General features: G+C 36.8%; 1 protein-coding gene across 1 annotated transcript; it reads left to right on the top strand.

The window, feature by feature from the left end:
- Positions 1-4,499: 4,499 nt before the first annotated feature.
- On the top strand, positions 4,500-6,896 carry LOC131041097 (probable aquaporin PIP2-8). Its single transcript, XM_057974076.1, has 4 exons — positions 4,500-5,129; positions 5,264-5,559; positions 5,761-5,901; positions 6,340-6,896. Exons 1-4 carry the CDS (start codon positions 4,844-4,846, stop codon positions 6,457-6,459), a joined length of 843 nt encoding a protein of 280 aa, XP_057830059.1. The 5' UTR covers positions 4,500-4,843; the 3' UTR covers positions 6,460-6,896.
- The last annotated feature ends 5,107 nt before the right edge of the window (positions 6,897-12,003 follow it).

Below are 12,003 nucleotides of genomic sequence, written 5' to 3'. Positions count from 1 at the left end.
GTTATTTTGTTTTCATCAATATTTATGATCCATTAGGATTTTTTTTTCTTTGGCTCAGATCTATTAGGCATATTATAAAGAAAGAGACTATGGCACCAACTTTGTTTGGATTACAATAAAGTTTTTTTGTTGGGAATTCATTTCAACATTATTATTTTTGCTTGAGACAAAAGGTGTGGTGTATAAGGATGACCAAATCAATTACAAATTCTGAGTTGGGATTGATAAAAGCATTGAAATAAATGTTTAGAAATTAAATAAACAAACAACAATACTCAACTTGAAAACTTGATATAGATTTGTTATGTCAAATGTTTCAAATTGATTCATAAATGTATTAAAAATTAGGAATTATCATATGACTATTTTAGGGGAAAATAATTTTTTTGTGTAGTACCTATGAATTTGAACCTTGCATACAAATTTGAATCTAGATCACAAATATAAACATAGTTGATAATTATGTTAAAAACATGTTGATGTTGAACTCATAAGAGCTTGTTAAACAATGAATATTCCTTTGGTCAAATACATGTTACTAGTTAAACAATTGTGTGAAAAGATTGAAAATAATAAGTAGATGATGTATTGATGATGCTCTAGTGAATACCCTTCATTTGATAATTTTTTGATGATGTGAAAAAAATTAAGGTTTTTCCTTAAAACAACACCCTACCACTCAAGTTAATGAATTTGTGCTTGAGTTGACAAAAACTGGTTGGTAAACAGTGTTAGTGAGGGTTCAATTTTTATTTTTATTTAAAAAGATATATGGTATTTTTTGCAGATGTAGAACTAATTCGAGTTAGTTCTATATTCTATGAATTTAACCCAAGTAAAGGAATGGATAAGGATCAAGATGAACCCCTAAGAATGTGTGTATATTCGTTTGAGTTGGTTTAGTGTTAGGGCTAAAGTGTAATAGTACATCTCACTTTTGGGTCAAATCCTAATTTTATACGTACAAAAGTCTATACCAATTTTGAGACATTAAGACAAATAAATTGTTTATTATAGAGTACATTCTTGACATGTATATACATGTCCTTTAAACATTCTATGAGGTGCCATTCCCCTCCAAACCACATGCATTAATTTTATTAGACAAAAAATGTAGCTATGGCCCAACAATTTTAGGTCAAATAATATCACATAAAAAATTAAAAATATATACGTAAATCCCCTATGTTATAGATTTTTTAAAAATTAATTTTTTATTATATTTTGTTTGAATATTCTACATTTTTTTTATTTAATAAATATATTTTGGTCTCCTACCTTACAAATTATGGGTAACGTGGATAAGATTATGGAGTTGTGAATCAAAGTTAGGGTTCTTCATGCTAAAGTGTTCGTTGGATTGTATGTGCATCATCATCATGGATAAGTTGAAGTTTATGATGAGTTATGTTAAGTAATTATAACAAGCTTTGGAGGGGAGCCAACATAGAGAACTATACTTATGATTGGTCAGAAGAATCATGTTTATAACTTGAATAAAACCAACCATGGAAAAGAATATGTTTGATATTCTATAATAGAAGTTTGGTTTTCAACTTGGATAATTACCATTTTCAAATAATATCTAATAAAGATACTACAATTCCAAAGGGACATCAAAATTTCTTAAGGCCTTCATATTCAAGATGTTTCTATTACTAAGTATTTGAGGATATGGTAAACTTGAGTAAGTAATTATAAAAGTGGTTTTATGTATAGATATTGTGAGCCAAAGGCAACACAATATAGGTCTATAACTTCAAGCATCATTGTAGTTCATAAGTTTCATTTTGGATAAAGAGCTTACTATCATCATCAAAGTTTCGACTGATAATAATGGATTCATTAGGAAGGGAAATGCAAATATTAAGTTGCAGAGTGAGTATGTTGAAGTGCGTAGCTAGACACATCAATGGTTGCACATAGAGAACGGGTGCAAGAGAACAACCTTTTTTGATGCACAATTGTAATGAAAAAGAGTAGAGAGGTAACCATTGTCTATTATATATGCATTAGCCTCATCCAATAAGAGTTGCACGCAGAAAATGAACCTATGACCAAACCCTAATTATCTAAGCAACTTATGAACAAATTCCACCTGATCATTTCATAAACATTATTGAAGTTAACTTTGATTACCAAATCATCCTATACTAATTGTCGGGATTGCTTAATGATCTCCTAAGAAACAAGTCATTTAGGATGCATTATAATTGCTCATATCGTTTGCTTGATCCTCCTAATTAATGCTTTGTTATAATCTTGTTTAAAAGGTGTATAATATGGTTGTGGGTCTTCCACCTACACAAGAGCTCTCATTCTTGCTTCTAAAAAGAAGGATGATAAAAAAATCATTAATGACAGAAGTAAAAAAAAAAAATCTCAATAACTTCCTCATACACAAGATCACCTCGCTGCAATTAATTTCAAAGAACATTTGATTTAATGACAAAGTCTATATGATAGACATTTAGATAATGTTAAGTTGAAATCTTCTATAAAACTAAAAAAAGCTACAATTAAAAACATTTTAAAAAAGACATCAATAAAAAAATACACAAACAATCCCCAATCTACACTTATACTAAAATGTCAAGTTATTCTAAAAACACCATACCAAATCTAGAGATTTCAAACTGCTTTTTCTATTTCAATAATGTCCAAAAAGAATGCTTAATATATAAGAAAAAAATATTTCATTTAAAAAAAAATTGCAAAGCTTTATTCTACAAAAATCTAGAGGTTTCATTAAATCTTTAAAGATTTTCCTTAGCGAAAGTTACGGTGACATATTTTCCACACTAGTTATATCATCTCTACATTATAACATGCCCGAAACAGTGATGTGGCGTGCGCTATAAATTAAAATGGACAAATGGCAATTCTCTAAAGTTTTCTGTTTTATTCTTCCGACCTTTCCGGAGGGATGAATACCTTGACAAGAAAAGCTTCACATATCAACACATGGGTTTAGCTTAAAATACAAGCTACATGTGTCCCAATTCCTTAATGCACTATACTCTACATAATAATGACATATTGTTAATGAAAGTTTAAAATTGGTTTAGGGACTATTAAAGTATAATAGGAAAATATATAAAGAGTGTAATTGAAATTTAAAATAAAATAAAAATAAAATGTATAATAGAAAAAGTGTATGGCATCAGTAAAGTGGGCCAACTTGGGTTCTGTAACAATAGATCAAATCATCTGAAAACGATATTCGGTTGGGTAGCACTCAATTTCTCCACCCCATGAGGGCTCTGCCTCCGCTTGGCATTCGGATTGTGCAGGGCCGACTTTTGGAGGCAACGATGGTTGGTCTGCGGGTAGTGGCAGTGGTGGTTGGCCTGATTCTTCTAAGTTGCTCTCTTAGCTGGATCTGACCATTTCTCCTAAAAGAGCAAAAGATAAAGAGGAAGGAGAGACCTGACGAGGGGTGGTCCTAACCTGATGTCACCTCGGACCCCACTAATGTAATGAAATTAATTACACAATAAAAGTAAATATTAAGAAATATGTTGCAAACACTTGATAATAATGAGAATAATAATTCACTTCAAGGGATAAACCTCCAAATATAACTAACAACAACATAGTTCTCCATATGATGATGATAAACTAAAGCATTAGCTCCTATATAAGTGCTATGTATGCCTTATATTCTACCTATGCTTACATATCTACCTATATAAAGACTATATTAATAATCATATAACTTAATTAAGAGTTAAGGTAGCCACAACCTGACTACTCATAACCTTAATATGCACACACTCTGATCAATGGTCCTTCTAATTCTCATCAGCTCGGACTATTCTTCATACAAAATGTCACACCTGCAAAAACACAAATTTGTATAATATTATGATTTTTGATTGGATTTGTTGGGTTTTGTAGATTTTTTTTTTTTCTAAAAACTACATTTTTGTGTGAAGCTTAGTCGCATCCATTCAAATCAAATCAATTTAATGTCAAACAGTCTATATATATATATAGAATATCAGTAATTAATAAGAGGTAATTATATTTTGATTTGTTTGGTACAAGTAATGGTCAGATCCCATGCACTATCTTCGGATGTTGAACGCAAGTTTTAAAATATACGTGATTTAACATGTGTCTTTAATACATTGAAGGCTTTTCTCTGTTAAATGGTTACAGTATCAGTCGTATGCCATGAAACTCTGTAAAATTTTCCTAATTAGCTTTTGTCCTAGACAATAATTAAGCCATTCTAATAAAAGAGAATAAAACGTTACGGAAAATCTGACAAGGACCACCAGCTCACGTTTCCCCTTTAATCTAAACGTTATAAATTATAAAAAACCAAAATTTACTGTTATGAGAAATCGAAATTCAGAGAGAGATTCACTGATATGGAGTCTCTGATATAATGACACCTAGCATGCAATTGGGGCCCGATAGACGGCCATAAATTTCTCTTATAAGTACGGGAGATAGTCATAAATACTGTGAGCTCTATACTGTACTGTACTGATTCTTTTTACATAGATTAAGAACAACCCATATTTCAGATATGCAGACAAACATGGCAGAAAGTAGCTAGCTAAGTATAGGATTTACAGTAGGGTGAAGGGAGAAAGGAATACCTTTGGAGTCCTCCATGACGTGTATGGTGGTGGGGCCGGGCATGACATGTAGAGGCGGTTATGGGCGGCAGCATGGAGCCATTGTCGTCACTCCTGTTAAGCTCTCATAGCCCCATAAATAACAGAGCAGGGGGCCTTTTTTCATAAGCTCTGATCTTAAGCTCAGGTATTCTTTTTCTGTGCAGGAGAATTTTAGGAATTGTTTGTCAAGGGTTGATTGATTTTGAGCCATGGCTAAGGAAGAAGGTAAGGAGGTGCATGGGCTTGGAGCCAAGGATTACACAGACCCACCCCCTGCACCTCTGGTGGATTTTGAAGAATTCAAGCTCTGGTCTTTTTACAGAGCTCTGATTGCTGAGTTCATTGCTACATTGTTGTTTCTTTACGTCACAGTTGCTACTGTGATTGGTCACAAGAGAACTGCTGCAAACTGTGGAAGTGTTGGGCTTCTGGGTATTGCCTGGGCCTTTGGGGGCATGATCTTTGTGCTGGTTTACTGCACTGCTGGTATTTCAGGTCTGTAGTCTTGTGTTGCATCTGTTGTTGTTCCACCCATCTGAGTTTTAGTAAGGACTGGAGACACAACCAAATGGAGTGTCAGAATGGTCTTGTGGGCTTCGTTTCTGATGCACATCTTTTTGTGTTTGCAGGTGGGCATATCAATCCTGCTGTCACTTTTGGCCTGTTTCTGGCTAGAAAGGTGTCCTTACCAAGGGCTGTTCTGTACATCGTGGCTCAGTGTCTGGGTGCCATCTGTGGGGTTGGACTTGTAAAGGCATTCCAGAAGAGTTTCTATGACATGTATGGAGGTGGGGCTAACTCAGTAGCCCCTGGTTACTCCAAGGGTACTGGTTTGGGTGCTGAAATAATTGGAACTTTTGTGTTGGTGTACACTGTTTTCTCTGCAACTGATCCTAAACGCAGTGCCCGTGACTCTCATGTTCCTGTATGTTGCCTTTTACCTTGTATTTTTGTTGATTTTGAACTTGATTTTAATCTTAGATCAATCTGGATAGGACTGTATGATAAAGCGTTCAGTCAACACCTGTTGTCTTAGAGAGCAGAACACTGGAGGAATTGAACTTGTGGGTCATTTTATTTGTTTTGCCATATGGGTTATAATCAAACAATGTTTATTTTTGTGCAGGTCTTGGCTCCACTGCCTATTGGGTTTGCTGTTTTCATGGTACACTTGGCCACCATCCCTATCACAGGAACTGGCATCAACCCTGCAAGGAGCTTTGGAGCTGCTGTAATTTATGGCCATGATAAAATCTGGGACGACCAAGTAAGTAGCAAGCTCTTGATGGTTACAAACTATGTGTCTAGTTTCAAGCCCCTGCCTAGGTTTCATTGCATCTTCTTTTATTGCTCATTTATGTTTTTTGGAAAAAGTCGCGGTCTTGTATAGAGTATGGTGATGGTCAACATAACTCATAAGCCCTGGTCAGTCTGAAATAGTCTTTCCAAGGGGCAAGTCAGGAGAATTATGCTCAGTGTCCATCATCAGGATATAGGAAAATCCTGTGTGGTGCTTGGAAAAACTAGGGTTGGGTAGATGAATCTATCTGAACATGTTGGGTCGATGAATCATTCAGAAGAGGACCTAATAAATTTACCACTTTTGGAAATATGTTTTTACTAAAAAGTAAAATATGTTCTTGTGAAGATTCAGTTTCCTTTATAATCTATCCTTCTCATATGATTGCTTTGTATGGATTTGCAGTGGATTTTCTGGGTTGGTCCCTTCCTGGGAGCTTTTGCAGCTGCTTTCTATCACCAGTACATTCTAAGGGCAGCAGCCTTAAAGGCTTTAGGATCATTCCGTAGCAACCCCAATTTGTAAATCAATGCATCGTTCTCCTTGCGAGAGTGAAGCCCTTATCAAGATTGTGGGAGCAGGGGGCCATAATGCTTAAGTAAATGGAAAATTTCTAATTTTTCTCGTACTGCGGAAAGAACCGTCAAACAGGAGAATTTATTGGTTGTGCAAAGAGAATTTGGCAAGCTCCCTGCCACTGTGAGTTGGGGTTTTGGGATTTAAACACAGAAGGGTAGAAGATGAAGAATAAAACTAAGTCTCAGAAGGCTTGGCGGCTCTTTAAGAAAGGAGTGGAAAAGGAAAATAACCTGGATTTTTTTGCTCAGACAGCATTTGATCCAAATCTAGTTTAAAAGCTAGTTGCTATTGCTGAGGGAGTTGCATACTTCCATCAAATATACCAGTCTCCATGTAGTTTCTTTTTAAATGAATGGAGGGAGCTGATTCCAAGTACTTACCAATTTTTTTTCAAAAAAAATCATATGTTACGTAATTGTTTTATTTAGAAATAAAATATCTTATTGTTATATATATATATATTTGAAGATGCTTAAGTGAATATAAATTTACAAAAATCTAAATAGACTAAGCAAACTTTTTAAGTAAAATTGTATAATTAAAAATTTAATTTTTAACATTGAATTGTTTGGGCGTTGAATGGAACCCGAAGGCATGAACTATAACATTAGGCTTGGAATTCGACGATCATCCGTGTCTCTCATATGAATTTTATATGACAGTTTGACCATTGCAATCTTTCATTTGACGTTTTAAGAATAAAAATAATTGTCAAAAAAATTCAAAGTAAAATTAGATTAGAAAGGTGTATGTTGTGTAAACAAATGATCGTGCTTACTGCAATGTCTTTCATTTATGTTTTAAGAAAAATAGTAATTGTCAAAAAAACAGAGGAAAGTTAAATTAGTTGTATATTGTGTAAACAATTGAAAGCACAATTATTGACATATGAAAGAAATTAAATTCTATGTTTTACATAATGTGTTAAACATCTTTCGTTTGAAATTTTAAGAAAAATGTTAGTTGTTGAAAAAATTTAGAGGAAAGCTAGACTAGAAAGGTGTATGTTGTGTAAACAAATGAAAGCTAGTTTATCATCGTCATGTGGCGAACTATGTTGTTGTTAGTTATATTTGGAGGTTTATCCCTTGAAGTGAATTATTATTCTCATTATTATCAAGTGTTTTTGATAATAAAAGCAACCAAAAACGAGGGGGCTGACCCATGGGTGCAATGAAGAGAACAATGGAAGGACCATTGTCTACAAACAATTAGCACAGAAGAAGCCTTTTACCTCTATCAAAAACAAAAACCATCATACAAGAGTTTATCAGCAATAAAATACTACCAATCAGAGTATACTTTCAGTGCCACGCAGGGCTATAAGCATTAAAATATAAAAATAAGCCGAAACTAGACCTATCCAGCCTACTACACCACAGACAAAAAACTTCTCCACATGTAGAAATTTAATTCTTTTTTCCACGGCTCTTCTTAGGGAGCAGCTTCTTAGCCCATTCCTTAGTGAGGAATTTAAATTCCTCGTCCTCCTTGCCTTTTCCTTTGTTCGCGCTATCGTGCAAAAAGCACAGAGTAGTGGTCGAGCATCTCATGACATTCAGAGCGAATTTAGACACATCATGCATCTTGGACTCCATCGCCTCCAGTCTGCTGGTAATCACCTGCAGGTTGTCAGAGAGGGCTTCTATCTTTTTCCCAAGCTCAGTCAAGTTGGGATCTTCTTCCTTCACACTACTAGCCTCTTCAACAACCAGCATTTTTTCAATCCTAAAAGTTGGGGAAGGGAAATTGGCAGGTTTCGAGCTCATAGAGGCGGCCAAGCTTTCAGAAACATGGGTTGAGCTCATAGAAAAGGGGGAATGTTTGTGCTGGGCCCAGGGGGTTTTATCAGTCGGAATGGAGTTGCCCGTGTCATACAAGGAGGAGGGGTCTCTTAGGGATTTATCAGAGGGTTTAGAGGCCAATCTGGTAGAGCAGTGGGGCGTGTTGGCGTCTTCGGTAAAGTCTGGGTCCGAATCAATTTCTTAGATTTTAACTTTTTTAGGGGTTTTGACCTCCTCCGGGGAGTGATTCTTGGTTTTCTTGCTAGAGGAGCCAAGTTCCGTGCAACGAGGGCTTGAATCATTAATGGCCAGAGGTTGGGTCGAGGGGCTGACATTCTGCACATAAATGGAACGGGGCGGGCAGAGGGCGAGGTGGAAGTTGAACAGGCGGAGCATAAGGCCCTGGTGTAGGGTAGGAAAGTCTTTTCCTTTCTTTTTGGCTTTATCTATATCTTTAACGTTAGCATCCATCGAGTGCAATAGAAAGAACAGAATGGAAATGAGGTCTTTGTTCCTCAAATGGTTCAGGAAGGGGAGGTGGTAGTAGTAGAAAATGCCATACCTGCCTTCGAGCATAAAATACTTTATCACTATGTAGCAGACTTCGTCCCAAGGGTGCAAGAGTTCCTCTCTGTTAAAGCCTCCGACCCTCTTGACAGGGTTCTCGCTGTGGCGGAAAAACTGGTTAAGGCTGGTAGAGTCCGCAATGCTGCTTTGTTTTTTCCATTTTCTACCCTCCATTGAGAGGCCAGTACCCTGGGCTATGACCTCTTCGTTTATTTTGAAGGAGATTCCCCCCACAGTCACCCTTCTGTCCTCCCAAGATGACACAAATTGTTTAGAGAGTCTCTCTTCGTTGCCCTTCATGTTCTCCATAAATTTGTCAATGCCTCCTTCGGTGCACACGAACCAGGCCGTTGGTTTGGCTTTGAACTCCTCAACTTTGTTGGGTTCCAGCCTGAGCCTGTCCCCCCCCATTTTAGAATCCTCCAGCTTCACAGTTTGAAAATAACAGAAAGCCAAAATGCAAAGCCAAAGCAAACTCAAGACGAAATGGTTAGGGAAAATGTGCCAGACTTGGGTTAAACGGTTGTAATAATCATAGTAATTATTATCCTTTAAGGTCTCGTAGATATCACTGGCTAGAGATCTACTTGGAGCGTGTGAGCCTTTACTCGGGCCAATGTGAGTTGATAGCTCGTTGTTCAGGCCAATGTGAGTTGACAACTCCTCAACGCACCTTTGCCGTCGCTAGTTGGCACCATCCGACTCATAAATGAATGGTAATCATTCCCGATGTTAGTCCTTTCTTTATAAATTCGTCCCCTGTGGTAGTGATGACTCTACATACCTCTGCTACGTGTCCGTCTGTGGTAGAAATTGGTGGGATCTCCGTGCCAATTTGAAAAAATTAACATATTTTCCTTCTGTAGCATCGTAAATTGTACGCACTTGCTAGGGTGGTACAATTTCACACCTAGTTTAGCACCCGCCTTGGCGCATTTTACATTTTGCATTGCATCTCTCCTTTAGCACTTAATTAATTAGGTCTAAGGTTCTATTTCATCATCTTCCACATCATAAAGTTGGGCCCTTGCATTAAAGTGTGCCCTTTTCATTTTATTCCTCCAATACATCATTCAATCAAAAACCCTAATTAGGTCCTATTTTGAACTTGGGGGCTTGATTTTGGGGGTCAAAACATCTTGAAATCACCTGTAACTTCGGGATTCTCTCTAGAATCATCATATCCGACGGCCCTGAAAATTTGGTGAAAAGTTGTCGGGACCATGGCACCCGGAGTGCACATGGTCCCGGACAATTTTCCCGAAATTTTAGGAGCGTGATCCAATCATAAAATAAAGCTTAACCCCAAGAAATTGGCGGGAGATTCAATCTCTAGGTCGGCCTAAAGTTGAAATTAAGACCTAGGGTTTCATATATAAGAGCTCTCTTTCTTCATTGGAAAGGATCCGAATTTTTGATTTCAGGGGCCTTTTATGCAGTGAAGGAGCAGATTTTTGAAGACTTCAACAACATTCAACATCCATCCATCAACCATTCATCAATTTCATTCATTCATTCATTTAGGGCTTTGAAGACATTGAAGAGCAATAAGGGATCATTGACTGAAGATTGGCTTGTACCCCTCCCTTGGGGTTGGGTATGATTTCATGTTGTTTTCATGTCTTTGCATAAGCCTCATTATATCATTTGTATTCATGCTTTAGATCACTTTGCATCTTGATTTGGAGCACTTACATTATCATTTACAAGCAATTAGGGTTTACTTTCTAGGTTGCTCTAGTTTGCTTACTTGCATTTTAGGATCTTGCACACACACAAGGTCTGCACACACATTACTTTTACAATACAACTTGGCTATTCGTGGAGGTGGAAATCACCAAAGCGGGGGTTTGACTAAGGCAAAACCCTATATAGCCGCCCACCACACCTTTTCAGATATAAGTGCAGGTTTCGGAATTTGGACGACGCCGCAAGTTGTAGATCCGGAAGAAGCAGACGGAAACTGAACTTCACACCAAATTTCAGAGCAAAAGACCAGGACAGGGGCGTGGGGCGCCCTGGTCCCTGGGACAGGGGCGCTGGGCGCCCTGGTCCTTCTGTCAAACAGCATTTTCAGCATTTTTGACAGCTTTCTATGTTGTAAAACAGTAGTTTCCGGAGCAGTTTCAGGGGCAGAATCAAGACAGTGGCGCCCGCGCCCCCGTTCCGGACATTTTCGTTCATATTTTAACATCGGGTACACATTTACATTCTTGTCTTATTCTTGTGTTTACAGCTTTCCATTGTTTAAGTTCAATTCTGCAATCTTGTTATTACTTCATACTTACACTTTGGGGTTAGGAATTGAACTTGCATCATTTCATCTTTCAATTGCAACAAAGGAATATAAATCCTAATAGGTATCCCGTGGCTCTCTCTTCCACAAAAAGAAGTAGCCAATTGTGTGATACCTCTAGGCTCTTTCGTATTCCACAAGTGTGTGGTTGAAAGTGAGATTAGGGCATGTTTGCTTAGTGTCACTTTTTCTCCCACACATTTTGGTGAACCCGACGTGAACTCCAATCTTCTCTAATTCTGATTTATGTTTTCAAATTTGAGTGTTTATACTATTTCAACTTCAAATTTGTATTTACAAGTTTTAATTTCTTGCAAGATTTGAAAAAATTAAGAGGAAATTTTTGCTAAAACCCTAAAAGTTGGACTTGTGGATAGCTTAATTGGATCAATAATTTCAAATCTGATTTAGGAACTCATTTGAATCATAAATTTCATTTTCTAAATCTACATTCTAAGTGCTTGCATTGGTTAAAATTGAACATTTCCTTTTATTTTGCATGTGTTATCATTTGAAAGAGGAAAATTGTTGTCATAATGCATTCATCTCATAGATGTGATAATGGGTTAGCTTCCCTTGTTTCAATTTTTCCTTCTCCTAAAGAACCTCCCCCCATCTATAACAACATTTTAGTGCCTAAAAGAGTTGCTACCAATCCCTTTGAGACTCTCCCATCCTGTAAGGATGAAGACTTTAAGAGTGATCTTGGCAATTCTCCTAAAATGTGCCCTTCCTATTTAGCTATCCTAGAGGAAGAGAATGATATCATAAACACCTTTCTTAATGTTACTTCACCTTCCCTACATGATGCCTCTCTAAGTGAAAAGGTATTGATGGACATTG

This window comes from Cryptomeria japonica, chromosome 11, assembly GCF_030272615.1.
Source record: "Cryptomeria japonica chromosome 11, Sugi_1.0, whole genome shotgun sequence".
Classification (NCBI taxonomy): Eukaryota; Viridiplantae; Streptophyta; class Pinopsida; order Cupressales; family Cupressaceae; genus Cryptomeria; species Cryptomeria japonica.
This window is presented reverse-complemented; position numbering and strand designations above follow the sequence as displayed.